This window comes from Sapajus apella, unplaced genomic scaffold (assembly GCF_009761245.1).
Source record: "Sapajus apella isolate SASKATOON/1434 unplaced genomic scaffold, GSC_monkey_1.0 scaffold3, whole genome shotgun sequence".
NCBI lineage: Eukaryota > Metazoa > Chordata > Mammalia > Primates > Cebidae > Sapajus > Sapajus apella.
Window position 1 is genome coordinate 43,774,952 of NW_022436943.1, and position 19,209 is coordinate 43,794,160.

At 36.6% G+C, this 19,209-nt stretch overlaps 1 protein-coding gene across 4 annotated transcripts in view; it reads left to right on the plus strand.

The window, feature by feature from the left end:
* The window catches only part of COL14A1 (collagen type XIV alpha 1 chain), a 257,258-nt gene that overhangs the window by 166,072 nt on the left and 71,977 nt on the right, over window positions 1–19,209 (plus strand). For all 4 annotated transcript variants that reach the window (XM_032252681.1, XM_032252674.1, XM_032252687.1 and 1 more), the window contains exons 35-36: window positions 3,724–3,801; window positions 6,902–6,988. In XM_032252681.1, coding sequence (XP_032108572.1) covers window positions 3,724–3,801; window positions 6,902–6,988 — 165 coding nt within the window. The remainder of the gene's footprint in view (window positions 1–3,723; window positions 3,802–6,901; window positions 6,989–19,209) is intronic.

Sequence of the window (19,209 nt, forward strand, 5' to 3'; positions counted from 1 at the left end):
CTCTGATTGTTACAGGATAAAGCAGAGAAGGGAGTTTGGTCTGTACCAGAGACTGTATGTCCTATCTGTTCATCGACAGATTCAGTTATTTGAATTGCAACCTTGGGAGCAAAGTGATCAAAACTTACCCCCAAGTGTGACTATACCTAAAAATTCTAATACCAACAAGTGTAATAGCTATTGATTTTTATTTTCTAATTTAATCGGTACCTTTGTGGTTTCCCTTGAATTCAATAAATTGATTAGAACCAATTAAAAACACCCAGTTCAATAGTAGACAAGTGGTAAATGCACAATCTTAGTTTTGTGATGGCATAGATAAAAGTTAAACATCAAATTACAAACAGAAAATGGTTTAGTTCCTCAGTACTCTTTCACCAGTATTCTTGTGCAGTGTAAAGTTCTCTAAATATTTGTATAAGTTCAGATACAGCTTTACTTTAAATTATAAACTTAGTTATAGTATGTTAGAAAAAAAAATCAGAGAATAAAATTTGGCACTGAGTGGAAAGTGGAGCCAGGGGTACATTTTAATTCCCATTCAGAGATCAAAATGACTCAACTGCTGAGAAACATTTTAATGTTATTTTCATGCTAACATTTGACCCCAGGTGACTTGCGTTTTGTGCAAAATCAGACAAAAATGTCTAACAATGAAAAATGAGCATTTGTAATTGGCTAAGTATTCCCTTGAAAGACATGATGAAAAGTGAAAGTAGGTTTTGTGTCTCTTCTTCTTCTTCTTTTTTTTTTTTTTAGCAAAGATATATCATTTATAATTTCCAGTAGTTATAAAAAAGTTACAAAAGTTAAAAAAAAAGGGCTGCTTCTTACATTAGGTCTCTAAAATATTCTTTCTTTTGAGCCACACTATCTTGCATTTTTAAGATACTCAAATATGAGATCTTTTGACTTACCATCTTGTACTGTCTCCTGTATAATTTGTACAAATATGCATATTATTGCTTTTGGAATAAAAGCCAGAGGCTTTTTTTTTCTCTCTTTTAATCAATCCCCTAAAATGTGCCTTGGAAATAATAGTCCCTAAATAAGGGCTGAGGAATCTAAACTATTACAAGTGCAAACAATTATGAATAAATTTGTTGTGCTCAAAGAAAAAGCTGCTGACATCATCTAACTTGCAAAAGAAAAGTCAGCCCACGTAACATTCCTGAAATTATAATATTGGTTTCATTCAGCACTTAGTAGGCATTCAACCCCTGAAATAAATAAATTGAGCTCCAAAGAGTCCCAATAACGTCATAAGGCAGAAATCTAGCGAAAGGTTTGTATGTAGACATGAGACTGTTATAGGTGATTAGTTGGTGAATGTTTATTTGAAAAACTTCAAGAAATCTTGATGTATACTGGGGCTAGTGAAAGACCTTTTCTTTAAGTCTTTCCATTCATGAAAATGTTTTTTGCTCTGAGGGCTCTATTCAGAAATGGAAAATTTGTTAATGGATAAATGATTTGCAGACTTAGCTGAATCTATCCAATGCTGTCATAATGGGACCTATTTAATAAATGTCCCCAGACAGAATGGCATTGTGAGATTAGATTGGGCTCTCTGCATTTTAAATGTTAGATCAAAGATAGTGCATGCATTTTTAAAATAAACCACAAGAACATGGGGCATGCCATTTAAATCTCAAACAGAACTAACCCTTCAACATGTGGTTACATTATTTAAATCATCCCTGGACCTGTTCCACAGAATGGACCTTGCTATGATCATAACCCATAGCAGCGATCTGAAGATTTAATAATATGTGCAAAGTACTTAGGATAGTGCCGGGCAAACAGTAACATTCATTCTGCAAATGTTTGTTGCTATTGTTGTTATTTGCTAAGATTTTTCTCAATCAAAACATTTCATAGATATTATTGTGGAAGAAAACTACTATTATATTTCTGTCCACAATACTGTCAGCGCCATTTTGATTCTACTTTTTTGGCCTTTTTATTGTATGTACACCTGCCAACTATATTCCAGGCACTGTTCTAAATATTTCCTCTATACTAACTTATTTAATCCTCACAACCGCATGAATACAGATGAGAAAACTGAGTCTCCAAGGCATTAAATAATTTGCTCAAAGTAACTCAGTTTGTCAGTGGAGGAGTCGGGGATGACACCTAGGCAGTCTAACTCCATCATCTCAGAATCCCCATGCTCTTTGAAATATTTGTTATTTTCGTTGTCATTGTTTATAAAAATAAGCTATAATGTATTTTTTCAAATGTTTTAATTTTATTAGGTTGGTGCAAAAGTAATTGCAATTTTTGCCATTACTTTTACACCAACCTAATAAACACTTAATTTTTTACTAGACATGATATTTTTTTGTTTGGTTGTCCTGCACAGGCTCAGTTATCATATCCTTGGATGGTGGAGGGGAACTTAAACCACCTAGGAAAACACAGTGAGCCATGCATAGGTTTCTGCAGACAGCTCAATAAATGTATATAGGATCAAGAAAATAAGATGCTTTGTCTCATGGATTTGCTTTCAAAATTCAAGGGTTATTTTATTGATCAGTTGGAATGAATGTTTGCAATAAAGCAAGTTACTTGAGTATAATGACAGAAAGCCCTATTTATTTTGTCTGCTGTCAGAACAAGTTCTTTTGTGATAGTGCATGCAGTTTTAATAACATGTTTCAATAGTTCTATCTACTTGGGCATTATCATTTTTCTAGAAGATGTTTGGCAAAGGAAGGGTAGTACCATCTGGGAAACAATAAGGAAGGCACCAAGAGCTCCAGCTGAAAACACCACTCGTCAAAAGGGAGATTACAGTTTTAAAATGAAAACAATTTCACCCTTCTCCCAGATCAGTAAGAAAGCACACTCTTACTATTTGAAAATAAGGTAGGAAGAAATATAGTAGAAATGATTGGGTCATTAAGCTAGTGTTAGCTCTTAATGATGTTATGATGATGTTTCTGTATATTTCAACATGTACATTGACTTATCACCAACATACGTGAGTGGAGCAAGCCTGTCTAAATATTTATGGCATGATCAATGACTTAAAAATACATATAGCTTACATTCTCACAATACTGAATGTGAAGCTGTCATGACATTTTCCACGTTGTATACAGTATTTGTGTGCTTCTCTCTTACTCCAAGTTCTTCTAGGTCAGGACTATGATTTTTTACAAAAAAGTTTGCATTCTAAAAGTCTACGTCATATCTGGCTTACATTATGCACTGAAGAAAAGGTTACTGAGTGTGTGTACAAAGAAGTGAAGTGAGAATTAATAAGCCTTCCTGAGTGCTTATGATATGCCACATATTGTGGTAGGTGACATAAAGATGAGTTTAGTAACGTGAATAATTTATTGTGTAGTGGGAGGTGTGCTATAGAGGAGACATATGGAGTGTTGTGTGATTGCAGAGTCATTTGGGAACAGCTATGATGGGCTTTGCAAGGAAGACTTTAACAGAGGAGCTAAGCTTACTCTTTGGGTAGAAAGGGGAGGGGAAGTTGTGATAAGTAAGAAGGTTTAGATGATGGATGAGTAATTATAGACAAAATCTTAGATCACTGTGTGTTTGAGGAAAAGAATTAGTTTGATATTGCTGGCATTACTTTTTAACTTACTGTAATGCATTATTAATATATTGATATTTTGTTATAGAATACGTAACGTAAAATCATAATTTTGATTTATACATATTTTATTGAATCACAATTTTCTTTTTAAATCATAGTTCCAGTTACAGATGTTTGATATTGTTTGTTCCACGTCATGGGCCAATACAGACAAATGCTGTGAACTTCCAGGCTTGGTAAGCATTCTTCCTTCGTTTCTATTGATTCCTTAAACTGTATTTAATCTTCTGGAAATGAGAAGCTATTTCTCAACATTCAGATCATAGGCAATTCATTGAGATTATAAAATTAGAGGTAATAAGGAGGTATGTCTGAAATTAACAAGATTTCTCCTGTGTGACCTAGGATCACATACGGGGTGAATGGCACAACTCAGAGGGTACTATTTACACATAGTTAAGATGTTCCAAAATTCCATTGTCTCATGAAGCCCTTAGTGTCTCAATTTTTTCTTGGCACCACTAAGCCAAAAGAAACGCCTTGCAGCTCCAGTTATGAAATAATAGGTCCAAATATCTTATTAAATATTTATGTCCTAACAACTCAGTAGCCATATATAGTAACAATGTACATACATTGAAAGAAAAAAAAGATATTTATATTTTATTCTTAAATGACCAAAATTGCTTACTGATGGGATGTGTGTACATACTGAGCCCTGCAGCATATCTTATATCTTGGGATCAGATTGGCCATTGCCATCCTTACTTCTTTATCTACGTTGCTTTTTTTCATAGTACTTGCCTTTCATCATAGCAACTCTCTTTGTAAATTAGGGCATCATCCAAAAAAGGTATTGCAGTCTCGAATATTGAAACTACAAACTACCCTGAGCTTGTCATTCATACAAAGTCCAATGGGTACCGAATATTGCTGTGCTTCTCTTAAAATTTTAAAACATTCACAAGACCCCTGTGAGTTCAATATAGTGCCCCTGGGTATCTTGATGCATACTTTTAGAACTGGAGTCATAATCTACATGCCCTGTATGTGATGCTACTAGAAAACTAAACATTTAAAAGTTATTTATACCAATTTATGGTATAAATATTTATGTCCTAACAACTCAGTAGCCCATATAAAATACAATACACATCAATTGAAAGAAAAAAATGATATTTATATTTTATTCTTAAATAACCATGACTTCTTACTGCTGGGATGTGTGTATACTTACATATATGTGTGTGTGTGTGTGTGTGTGTGTGTGTATACTTACATATGTATTATGTATATATATGTAAGCTGGCATGGATGACTGTCATGGTTGGACAGTAGCCATGTCTTAATAATTAAACCTAGAATTCTCTAGAACATGGGGAGGCCTTCATGAAGTCTGCGAGATTTGACCTTATAACTGTATTAGTTTGTTCTCACATTGCTAATAAAGACATACCCAAGACTGGATAATTTATAAAAGAAGGAGCTTTAGTTGACTCACAGTTCAGCAGGGCTGGGGAGGCTTCAGGAAACTTACAACAAAGCAGAAGGGAAGCAAACATGTCCTTCTTCACATGGTATCAGCAAGGAGAAGTGCAGAATGAAGGTAGGGGAAAAGCCCCTTATAAAACCATCAGATCTTATAAGAACTCACTATCATGAGAACAGCATGGAGGTAACCACCTCTATGATTCGGTACCTGGCTTACATTATGCACTGAAAAAAAAGTTACTGAGTTGAAAAAGTTACTCCACTGGGTCTTGCCCATGACGCATGGGGATTATGGGAACCATAAGAAGATGAGATTTGGGTGGGGACACAGCCAAACCATATCAGTAAGACTCACTATATCAATAAGCCAAGCCATATCAGTAAGACTTAACACCAGCTCACAACATCTACTGAAAGCACCAAAGTCATGGCAGCCTGTGTTTGAGAAGGAAGCAACTTATTTTTCTTCACCAAGTTTCTAGTAAACTCTGATGAGAAATTCAATCAGAGACACCTCAATGTTATGCTTAAGGGCAGCTAGATTGGAAATTGGCAGGACAAACTCTTGGAATCCTCTATTGTATCAAACAAAGATGTGATCACCAGTTTTTCTATTAAGGACTCTTCTGGTTCCTTTTCTCTTTGCTTGTCTCATTGAAGAGGCATAAATTCCATAGTAGGAAGACATGGTGCGGTAATAGTCAGCAGCACTGGCAAAACCATCACTGAATCTCTGGTTACATATGGCCTGTTCTTAGCCTTATTTCGGGATCTTTCAGAATACTAAAGTTTGTGTTTCACTCTAGCTGGCCAGATTTCAGGCCAGATGTGTTCACAGGGGGTTTGAACTGAAATCTTTTACTGTTTTCCAACATTTAGAGAAAAGTATATACACCATGTAACAGGCATTTACTCAACATGTTCTGGCTTTCTGTTGTGAATGTTTTAGAGACTCAGGTTATTTTCAGTTTGGCAATTTAACTGTCATCTGTCCTCTATTTGGCTCTAATTTTATTTTCCCCCAAAGTCTTAAATAATGACTAGTATTTTCTCTATCCAAGGGGACTGACGGATTCCATGAAGTTCTATGGTATCTTATCCCAGTGCTGAGCTCATTTTGGCTGCTGCTCTAAATGGGATATTTATAAATTGTTCAATAGCTGTTAGCAGGTGCTCTGTCTTCCTCTACGTTCTAGTAACTCATTCAGATATATTCAGCCTTCCATTAATAATCTATTTTGTAATGTCACATGACAACTATATTCCCTAAGAAAGAAGAAAAATGTTCTCCTATTCCAAAGCCTTAGATCAACGCTGTGATGTTTTTCTTACTTTCAACCACAGAATGTGAGCAGTTGTGGAAATCGTCACAGGGAATTGATAATGAGTTTAAACATTAATTTTATTTTGATTTTCTTTGTTTTAGTGTAGATATAGTTGTTTTGATTGAGTACCCCAACAGATTTTCTTTTATCCTTTGAAACAGAGAAAATATAGCATAAAAAGTTTCAAGATCTTTAATTCACAGAGTACTAATACTCCAACAAAATTAAATACTAATCAGGATTTTTTTTTTTTGTATCCACTTCTGATTGTCTTTTCTCACCTGGATTCCCAAGCTCATTTTAGCAGCAACCATTGATAATAGTGATTATCAGTGACCAGAAGGTACCCATTCATTTTTCTATACAGAAAAGATTTTGTAATCAGGAGTGGATTCTATGCCTTTCTAATGCGCACTTAGAAATCTAAAAATATCTTAAACTGTTTTCTTTGAGCCAATAAAGCCATTTGTGTAAATTGTCATGCTAATGGTTGTGCTTTTTTGTTGTTGTTTATTTTCAGAGAGATGATGAGTCTTGTCCAGATCTTCCACGTTCCTGCTCCTGTTCTGAAACTAATGAAGTAGCTCTGGGACCAGCAGGCCCACCAGTAAGTCTTGCTGAGTTCAGCCTTAAATGTTCTTTAATAATGTCAATAGTTATCATTTGTGTGTCTAATATGTGTTGTCTACTGTACTAAATGGCTATTACTCACTTAATCGTAGGAGTAAAGTGAGACACAGAGATGTTAGGCAACTTGATTAAAGAACACAGCTTGGAGGAGCTGGGCTTCAAATCCAAGTCTCCATGACTCCTAGAGATGATGCTCCTCACCATTGTGCCATATGGGGTCTTGTACTAGTCTTTACACAAAATCTTTCCAATAAGCTACTATGGTTAATTTTCAGTGTGAATATTTCAAACTAGGTCCTTTACTTGTACCTGTGAGAGTTGCATACACCTGCTTTGTCCACTCTCTCTCTCTCTTTAAACTTTTACTTTAGGTTCAAGGGTACATGTGAAGGTTTGTTACAAAGATAGGTAAATTCGTGTCATGGAGATTTGTTGTACAAATTATTTCATCACCCAACTACCAAGTCTAGTACTCAATAACTATTTTTCTGCTCCTTTCTGTCCCTCCATCCTCAACCCTCAAGTAGGCCCCAGCATCTGTTGTTCCCTTTCTTGTGTCCATGAGTTCTCACAATTTAGTTCCCACTTAAAAGTGAAAACGTGGTATTTGGTTTTCTTCTTCTGCGTTAGTTTCCTAAGGATAATGGCCTCCAGCTCCATCCATGTTCTTGCAAAAGACAGGATCTTGATCTTTTTTTATAGCTGCATAATATTCCATGATGTGTATGTACCACATTTTCTTTATCTAGTCTGTCACTGGGCATTTAGGTTGATTCCATGCCTTTGCTATTGTGAATAGTGCTACAATGAACATTTATGTTCATGTGTCTTTATGATAGAATGATTTATATTCCTTTGAGTATATACCTATTAATGGGATTGCTGGGTTGAATAGTTGTTCTGTTTTTAGCTCTTTGAGGAATTGCCACACCAATTTTCACAATTGTTGAACTAATTTACACTCCCACCAACAGTGTATAGGTGTTCCCTTTTCTTTGCAACCTTGCCAGCATCAGTTATTTATTTATTTATTTTTTAACTTTTTAATAATAGGCATTCTGACTGCTGTGAGATGGTATTTCATTGTAATTTTGATTTTTGTTTCTCTCATGATCAGTGATATTGAGCTTTTTTTCATATGCTTTTTGGCCATTTGTATGTCTTCTTCTGAAAAGCATTTTGTTTATGTCCCTTGTTCACTTTTTAATTGGGTTGTTTGGGTTTTTTCTTGTGAATTTGTTTAAATTCCTAATAGAGGTGTATATTAAACCTTTGTCAAATGCATAGTTTGGAAAAATTTTCTTCCATCCCATAGGTTGTCTGTTTACCCTGTTGATAGGTACTTTTGCTGTGCAGAAGCTCTTTAGTATAATTAGAGCCCATTTGACAATTTTTGCTTTTGTTTTGATTGCTTTTTGTGTCTTTGTCATTAAATCTTTGCATATGCCTGTGTCCTGAATGGTACTGCCTAGTTTGTCTTCCAGGGTTTTTATAGTTGTGGGTTTTACATGTAAGTCTTTAGTCCATCTTGAGTTAGTTTTTATATGTATAAAGAAGGAGTTTTTATATGGTATAAGGAAGGAGTCCAGTTTCAATCTTCTGCATATAGCTAGCCAGTTATCTCAACACCATTTATTGAATCGGGAGTTCCTTCCCTATTGCTCGTTGGTTTTTTGTTTGTTTGTTTTTCTTGTACTTTAGGTTCTGGGGTACATGTGCAGATCATGCAGGATTGTTGCATAGGTACATACATGACAAGGTGGTTTGCTGTCTCAACCCTCTGTCACCTATATATTTGGCATTTCTCCCCATATTATCTCTCCTCACCCCTTGCTGTCCCTCCCCTAGGTCCCCCAACAGGCCCCAGTGTGTGATGTTCCCTCCCTGTTTCAATGTGTTTTCATTGTTCAACACCCACCAATGAGTGAGAACATTTGACTTTCCATACTTGTGTCAGTTTGCTGAGAATGATGAAGCAAGTTCTTAACAATCTGCAAAGAGACTTAGACTCCTTCACAATAATATTGGGAAACTTTAACACTCCACTGTCAATATTAGACAGATCAATGAGACAGAAAATTTACAAGGATATCCAGGACTTGAACTCAGATCTGGACCAAGTGGATCTAATTGACATCTATAGAACTCTCCACCCCAAATCCACAGAATATACATTCTTCTCAGCACCACATCACACCTATCCTAAAATTGACCACGTGATTGGAAGTAAATCACTCCTCAGCAAATCCAAAAGAATGGAAATCATAACAAACAGTCTCTCAGACCACAGTGCAATCAAATTAGAACTCAGGATTGAGAAACTAACTCAGAACCATACAACTTCATGGAAACTGAACAACTGGCTCTTGAATGTTGACTGGATAAACAATGAAATAAAGGCAGAAATAAAGATGTTCTTCAAAACCAATGAGAACAAAGACACAACATACCAGAATCACGGGGACATATTTAAAGCAGTGTCTAGAGGGAAATTTATAGCAATAAATGCCCACATTAGAAGCAAGGAAAGATCCAAAATCGACACCCTGTCATCAAAATTGAAAGAGCTAGAGGAGCAAGATCAAAAAAACTCAAAAGCTAGCAGAAGACAAGAAATAACTAAGATCAGAGCAGAACTGAAGGAGATAGAAACACAAAAACCCTTCAAAAAATTAATAAATCCATGAGCTGGTTTTTTGAAAAGATCAACAAAATAGACTGCTAGCCAGATTAATAAAAAAGAAAAGAGAGAAGAATCAAATAGATGCAATAAAAAACAATAAAGGGGATATTGCCACCGATTCCACAGAAATACAAACTACCCTCAGAGATTACGACAAACAACTCTATGCACATAAACCAGTAAACCTGGAAGAAATGGATAAATTCCTGGACACCTGCACCCTCTCAAGCCTAAACCAGGAAGAAATTGAAACCCTGAATAGACCAATAACAAGGGCGGAAGTCAAGGCAGCAATTAATAGCCAACCAATCCAAAAAAGTCCAGGTCTGGGTGGGTTCACAGCCGAATTCTACCAGATGTACAAAGAGGAGCTGGTACCACTCCTTCTGAAGCTATTCCAAACAAAAAGACGGAATCCTCCCCAAATCATTTTATGAGACCAACATCATCCTGATACCAAAACTTGGCAGAGACTCAACAAAAAGGGAAAACTTCAGGCCAATATCCCTGTTGCTCGTTTTTGTCAGCTCTGTTGAAGATCAGATGGTCATAGGTGTGTGATCTTATTTCTGGATTCTCTATTTTATTCCATTGTTCTATGTGTCTGTTCTTGTACGAGCACCATAATGTTTTGGTTACTAGAGCCCTATAGTATACTTTGAAGTCAGAGAACATGATGCCACCAGCTTTATTCTTTTTGCTTAGGATTAACTTGATGATTCAGACTCTTTTTTGGTTCCATATGCATTTTAAAATACTTTTTTCTAGTTCTGTAAATAATGTTACTGGTAGTTTGATAGGAGTTGCATTGAAACTGTAAATTGCTTTGGGCACTATGGCCATTTTAACAATATTGATATTTCCTATCCAAGAACATGGAATGTTTTTCCGTTTGTTTATGTCATCTCTGATTTCTTTGGGCAGTGTTTTATAATTCTCATTGTAGAGATCTTTCCACCCCTGTTAGCTGTATTCCTAGGTATTTTATGCTTTTTGTGGCAGTTGTGGATGGGATTACATTCTTGATTTGGCTCTTGGCTTGGCTGCTGTTGGTATATAGGGATGTTAGTGATTTTCTTACATTGATTTTGTATCCTGAAACTATACTAAAGTTGTTTGTTAGCTGAAGGAGCTTTTGGACTGAGACGATGGGATTTTCTAGACATAGGATCATGTCCTCTACAAACAGGGATAGTTTGACTCCCTGTCTTCCTATTTGGATGCCCTTTATTTCTTTCTCTTGCCTGATTGCACTGGTCAGGACTTCCAATATATGTTAAATAGGAGTGGTGAGAGAGATCATCCTTATCTTGTGCTGGTTTTCAATAGGGAATACTTCCAGTTTTTGCCCATTCAGTCTGATGTTGGCTGCAGGTTTGTAATACATGGCTTTTATTATTTTAAGATATGTTCTTTTGATCCCTATTTTATTGAGAGTTGTTAGCATGAAGCGATGCTGAATTTTATCAAAAGCCTTTTTTGCATTTATTGAGATAATTACGTTGTTTTTGTCTGTAGTTCTGTTTATGTGACGAATCACATTTATTGATTTGCATATGATGAGCTAACCTGGCATCCTGGGGATGAAGCCTACTTGATTGTGGTGGATTAGCAGCTTTTTGATGTGCTGCTAGATTGTTTGCAAGTATTTTGTTGAGGAATTTTGAATTGATTTTCATTGAGGATATTAGCCTGAAGTTTTATTTTCTCTTGTGTGTCTGCCAGGTTTTGCTATCAGGGTGATGCTCATCTCATAGAATGAGTTGAGGAGGAGTTCTTCCTCTTCAATTTTTTTGGAATAGTTTCAAAAGGAATGTTACCAGCTCTTCTTTCTACATCTGGTAGAATTTGACTGTGAATCCATCTGGTCCTGGGTTTTTTGTTTGTTTCGGGTTGGTAGGCTATTTATTATGGATTCAATTTCAGACCTTGTTATTGGTCTGTTCAGGGAATCAATTTCTTCCTGGTTTAGTCTTGGAAGGGGGTATGTGTCCAGGAATTTATCCATCTCTTCTAGGTTTTCTAGTATGTGTGCATAACATCCCTTTTTTATTTGTATTTATTTGGATCTCCTCTCTTTTCTGCTTTATTAGTCTAGTTGGTGGCTTATCTATCTTACTAATTTTTTTCAAAAAATTAACTATTGGATTTGTTGTCTTTTGAATTTTTTTTATGTCTTGATTTCCTTCAGTTCAGCCCTGTTCTTGGTTATTTATTGTCTTCTGCTAGTTTGGGGGTTAATTTGCCCTTGCTTCTCTCATTCTCTCAGTTGTGATATTAGGTCATTAATTTGAGATCCTTCCAGCTTTTTGATATGGTTGTGTTGTGCTTTGAATTTATCTCTTAACATTGCCTTAGCTGTGTCCCAGAGATTCTGGTATATTGTATCTTTGTTCTCATTAGTTTCAAAAAATTTACTGATTCTGCTTAATTTTGTTATTTACCCAAAGGTCATTCAGGAACATGTTGTTTGATTTCCATGTAATTGTGTGGGTTTGAGCAATGTTTTTTTGAGTCTTGATTTCAATTTTTATTGCATGGTAGTTCACGAGTGTGTTTGACATAATTTCAGTTCTTTTGCATTTTCTGAGAATTGCTTTATGACCAATTATGTGGTCAATTTTAGAGTATGTGCCCTTTGGTGGTGAGAAGAATTTATATTCTGTTGTTTTTCAGTGGAGAGTTCTATAAAGGTCTGTCAGATTCATTTGGTCCAATGTAGAGTTCAGGTCCCGAATATCTTTGTGAATTTTCTGCCTCGGTTATCTGTCTAATACTGTCAGTGGAGTATTGAGATCTCCCATTATTATTGTGTAGGAGTCTAAGTCTCTTTGTAGGTCTCTTAGAGCTTGCTTTATGAATTGGAGTGCTCCAGTGTTGGATGAATATACGTTTAGGGTAGTTAGGTCTTCCTGTTGAATTGAACCCTTTACCAGTATGTAATGCCCTTTTTTGTCTTCTTTTTTTAAAAATCTTTGTTGGTTTAAAGTTTGTTTCATTTGAAATTAGGATTGCAACATCTGATTTTTCCTAATTTCCATTCGCTTGGTAGATTTTCTTCCATCCCTTTATTTTGAGCCTATGTGTGACATTGCACATGAGCTGGGTTTCTTGAAGGCAGCATACCATTAGCTCTTGCTTTTGTTCTTTAGCTTGCCACTCTGTGTCTTTTAAGAGAGGCATTTAGCCCATTTACTTTCAAGGTTAGTATGAATATGTATGTATTTGATACTGTCATTGTGTTGTAAGCTGGTTATTATGCTGGCTTATTTGTGTAGTTGCTTTATAATTTCACTGGTCTGTGCATTTAAGTGTGTTTTTGTATTGGCTGGTAATGGTCTTTCCTTTCCATATTTAGTATTCCTATTTTTAAATTATTATTATACTTTATTTTTATTTTTTCTATTGCATTTTAGATTTTGGGGTACATATGAAGGACATGCAAGATTGTTGCATAGGTACACACATGGCAGTGTGATTTGCTGCCTTCCTCCCCATCAGCTATATCTGGCATTTCTCCCCATGCTATCTCTCCCCAACTCCCCACCCCACACTGTCCCTCCCCTGTTTCCCGCCAACAGACCCCGATGTGTAGTGCTCCCCTCCCTGTGTCCATGTGTTCTCATTGTTCAACACCCGCCTATAAGTGAGAACATGCGGTGTTTGGTTTTCTGTTCTTGTGTCAGTTTGCTGAGAATGGTGGTTTCCAGGTTCATCCATGTCCCTACAAAGGACACGAACTCATTGTTTTTGATGGCTGCATAATATTCCATGGTGTATATGTGCCACATTTTCCCTGTCCAGTCTATCATTGATGGGCATTTGGGTTGGTTCCAGGTCTTTGCTATTGTAAACAGTGCTGCAGTGAACATTCGTGTGCATGTGTCCTTATAGTAGAACGATTTATAATCCTTTGGATATTATTATCCAAAGTTTTGGAGTACATGTGCAGAACATGCAGGCTTGTTACATAGGTATACCTGTGTCATAGTGGTTTGCTGCATCCATCACCTTGTTACCTACATTAGGTATTTCTCCTAATGCCATCCCCCTCTGGCCCCTGACCCCCCCAATAAGCTCCAGTGTGTGATGTTCCCCTCCCTGTGTCCACGTGTTCTCATTGTTCAACACCCACTTATGAGTGAGAACATGCAGTGTTTGGCTTTCTATTCTTGTGTCAGTTTGCTGAGAATGATGATTTCCAGCTTCATCTATGTCCCTGCAAAGAACATGAACTCATCATTTTTTATGACTGCATAGTATTCCATGATGTATATATGTGCCACATTTTCTTTATCCAGTCTATCACTGATCGACATTTGGGTTGGTTCCAAGTCTTTGCTATTGTAAACTGTGCTGCAATAAACATATGTGTGCATGTGTCTTTTTAATAGAATGATTTATAATCCTTTGGGTAGATACCCAGTAATAGGGTTGCTGGGTCAAATGGTATTTCTAGATCTAGATCCTTGAGGAATTGCTACACTGTCTTCCACAACAGTTGAACTAATTTACACTCCCACCAACAGTGTAAAAGCATTCCCATGTCTCCACATCCTCTCCAGGATCTGTTGTCACCTGATTTTTTAATGATCACCATTCTAACTGACATGAGATGGTATCTCAATGTGATTTTGATTTGCATTTCTCTAATGACCAGTGATGATGAGCTTTTTTTCATGTTTGTTGGCTGCCTAAATGCCTTCTTTTAAGAGGAGCTGGTACCATTCCTTCTGAAACTATCCCAAACAATCCAAAAAGAGGGAATCCTTCCCAAATCATTTTATGAGACCAACATCATCCTGCTACCAAAACCCATCAGAGATTCAGCAAGCAAAAAAAACTTCAGGCCAATATCCATGATGAAAATAGATGCAAAAATCTTCAATAAAATATGGGTAGACCGATTGCAACAGCACATCAAAAAACTATCCACCATGATCAAGTAGGCTTCATCTGAGGGATGCAAGGCTGGTTCAACATACGCATATGTTTATAACATAATTCACCACATAAACAGAACCAAAGACAAAAACCACATGATTATCTCAATTGATGCAAAGAAGGCCTTTGACAAAATTCAACATCCCTTTATGCTAAAAACCCTCAATAAACTAGGTATTGACGAAACATATCTCAAAATAATAAAAGCTATTTAAAACAAACCAACAGCCACTATCATACTGAATGGGCAAAAACTGGAAGCATTTCCTTTGAAATCTGGCACTAGACAAGGATGCCCTCTCTCACCACTCCTATTCAATGTAGAATTGGAAGTTCTAGCCAGAACAATCAGGCAAGAAAAAGAAATAAAAGGTATTCAAATAGGAAAGGAGGAAGTCAAATTGTCTCTATTTGCAGATGACATGATTATATATCTACAAGACCCCATCGTCTCAGCCCAAAATTTCCTGAAAATGATAAGTGACTTCAGCAAAGTCTCAGGATACGAAATCAATGTGCAAAAATCACAAGCATTCCTATACACCAATAACAGGCTTAAAGAGAGCCAAATCAAGAACGAACTGCCATTCACAATTGCTACAAAGAGAATAAAATACCTAGAAATACAACTAACAAGGAACGTAAAGGACCTCTTCAAGGAGAACTACAAGCCACTGCTCAATGAAATAAGAGAAGACACAAACAGATGGAGAAACATTCCATGTTCATGGTTAGGAAGAATCAATATCATGAAAATGGCCATACTGCCCAAAGTAATTTACAGATTCAATGCTATCCCCGCCAAGCTACCAATGACCTTCTTCACAGAACTGGAAAAAAATACCTTAAACTTCATATGAAACCAAAAGAGACCTGCATAGCCAAGTCAATTCTAAGCAAAAAGCACAAAGCGGGAGGCATCACACTACCAGACTTCAGACTATACTACAAGGCTACAGTAATCAAAACAGCATGGTACTGGTACCAAAAAAGAGATATAGACCAATGGAACAGAACAGAGGCCTCAGGGGCAACACAACACATCTAGAGCCATCTGATCTTTGACAAACCTGACAAAAACAAGCAATGGGGAAAAGAGTCTCTGTTTAATAAATGGTGTTGGGAAAACTGGCTAGCCATGTGCAGAAAGCAGAAACTGGACCCCTTCCTGACACCTTACACTAAAATTAACTCCAGATGGATTAAAGACTTAAACATAGACCTAACACCATAAAAACCCTAGAAGAAAGTCCAGGCAAAACCATTCAGGACATAGACATAGGCAAGGACTTCATGACTAAAACACCAAAAGCATTGGCAACAAAAGCCAAAATAGACAGATGGGACCTAATCAAACTCCACAGCTTCTGCACGGCAAAAGAAACAGTCATTAGAGTGAATACGCAACCAACAGAATGGGAAAAAATTTTTGCAATCTACCCATCTGACAAAGGGCTAATATCCAGAATCTGCAGAGAACTAAAACAGATTTACAAGAAAAAAACAAACAAGCCCATTCAAAAGTGGGCAAAGGATCTGAACAGACACTTTAGAAAAGAAGACATACATGAGGCCAACAAACATATGAAAAAATGCTCATCATCACTGGTCATTAGAGAAACGCAAATCAAAACTACATTGAGATACCATCTCATGCCAGTTAGAATGGTGATCATTAAAAAACCTGGAGACAACAGATGCTGGAGAGGATGTGGAGAAATAGGAACACTTTTACACTGTTAGTGGGAATGTAAATTAGTTCAACCATTGTGGAAGACAATGTGGTGATTCCTCAATGACCCAGAAATAGAAATTCCATTTGACCCAGCAATCCTATTACTGGGTATATATCCAGAGGATTATAAATAGTTCTATAAGGACACATGCACATGAATGTTCATTGCAGCACTGCTTACAATTGCAAAGGCCTGGAATCAACCCAAATGCCCATCGATGATAGACTGGACAGGGAAAATGTGGCACATATACACCATGGAATATTATGAAGCCATCAAAAACAATGAGTTCGTGTCCTTTGTAGGGACATGGATGAACCTGGAAACCACCATTCTCAGCAAACTGACACAAGAACAGAAAACCAAACACCGCATGTTCTCACTCATAGGTGGGTGTTGAACAGTGAGAACACATGACACAGGGAGGGGAGCATCACACACTGGGGTCTGTCGGGGGGAAATAGGGGAGGGACAGCAAGGGGTGGGGAGTTGGGGAGAGATAGCATGGGGAGAAATGCCAGATATAGCTGATGGGGAGGAAGGCAGCAAATCACACTGCCATGTGTGTACCTATGCTACAATCTTGCATGTCCTTCACATGTACCCCAAAACCTAAAATGCAATAAAAAGTAAAAAGTAAAATAAAGATAAGCAACTGAAGCTGGGAGGAAATAGGAAGATGTTGGTTAATCTCAGGGGGAAAAAATGGCTTCTATTGAAAAGTGTCTGTTCATATCCTTTGCCTATTTTTGATGGGGTTGTTTGTTTTTTTCTTGTAAATTTGTTTAAGTTCCTTGTAGATTCTGGATATTAGCCCTTTGTCAGATGTTTTACAGTTTCTTGTAAGGCAAGTCTGTTGTTAATGAACTCCATCATCATTTGTGTGTCTGAAAAGAATTTACTCTTTTACTTAGGAACCTTAGTTTGACTGAATACGAGATTCTTGGTTTAAGTTTTTTTTTTTTTTTTTAAATTTAAGAATGTTGACTGTAGGCCCTGCATCTCTTCTGGCTTGTAGGGTTTCAACTGAGAGGTCTGCTGTTAGCCTGATGGGGCTCTCTTTGTAGGTGACCTGCCCTTTTTCTCTAGCTGCCTATAAAATTCTCTCATTTTGACCTTGAAAAATCTGATGATTATTTTTCTTGGGGATTATCTTATTTTGTAGAATCTTGCAGGAGTCTCTGTATTTCCCGAATTTGACTGTTGGCCTCTCTAGAAAGGTTGAAGTTTTCACGGATGATGTCCTGAAATACATTTCCCAGCTTGTTTTCTCACTGTCCTTTTCAGAGATGCCAGTGATTCACAGATTTGGCCTCTTTACATAATCCCATATTTCTCAGAGATTTCAATTATTCCTTTTCGTTTTTTTTCAATTTTTGTCTGACTCTCCTTTTTTGAGAGATCCAGTCTTCAATTTCTGATGCTCTTTTCTCAGAAATAATCTATTCTGAGTAGAATATCTGTTCTGCTCTTAATATTTGTGATTGCACTGTAAAATTCTTATAGTGTGTTTTCAGCTCTGTCAGATCCATTAGGATCTGTTTTTCATACTGGCTATTTCACTTGTCAACTTGTGTATCATTTTATTGTGATTCTTAGTTTCCTTGGATTGAGATTTGCCATTCTCCTAAATCCTGATGGTATTCGTTCCTATCCATATTCGGAATTCTATTTCTGCCATTTCAGCCAACTCATACTTTTTAAAATCCCCTGTTGTAGAAATAGTATGGTCATTTGGATGACATAGGACATTCTGACCATTTGAGTTTTTTTTTCTTTCATGTTTTTGAAGTAACTTTAATTTTCTATGTTTATTGCCCATTATAGTAACAGCAGAAAAAATTAGATTACGGTAATTTATTACTATGTATTTCAGGGGCTTTTTTTTCTTCTTAAATATATGGGATGCATGTGCAGAATATGCAGGTTTGTTACATAGGTATATGTGTGCCATGGTGGTTTGCTGTATCTATTGACTCATCCTCTAAGATCCCTCCACTTACCCCTCACCCCCGAATAGACCCTGGTGTGTTGTTCCCCTCTCTGTGTCCATATGTTCTCACTGTTTAGCTCCCACTTATGAGTGAGAACATGCAGTGTTTTGTTTTCTGTTCCTGTGTTATTTTACCAAGGACAATGGCATCAACCTTCATCCATGATCCCTGCAAAGGAAATTCCTTTTTATAGTTGTATAGTATTCCATGGTGTATATGTGCCACATTTCTTTATCCAGTCTATCATTGATGGACACTTGGATTGGTTCCATGTCTTTGCTGTAATAAATAGTGCTGCAGTAAACATACACGTGTGTGTATCTTTATAGTAGAATGATTTATATTTCTTTGGGTATATACCCAGTAATGGGATTACTGGGTCAAATGGCATTTCTGGTTCTAGATCCTTGAGGTATCACCACACTGTCTTCCACAATGGTTGAACTAATTTACATTTCCATCAACAATTTAAAAGCATTCCTATTTCTTCACAGCTTCGTCAGCATATATTGTTTCTTGACTTTTTAATAATTGCCATTCGGACTGGCGTGAGATGGTGTCTCATCATGGCTTTGATTTGCATTTCTTTGATGATCAGTGATGTTGAGCTTTTTTCCTTATATTTTTTGGCCATGTGAATGTCTTCTTTTGAAAAGTGTCTGTTCATATCCTTTTCTCACTTTTTGATGGGGTTTTTTGTATTTTTCTTGTAAATATGTTTAAGTTTCTTGTAAATTCTGGATATTAGGCCTTTGTCAGATGGGTAAGTTGCAAAAATTTTCTCCCATTCTGTAGGTTACCTGTTCACTCTGATGCTAGTTTCTTTTACTGTGCAGAAGTT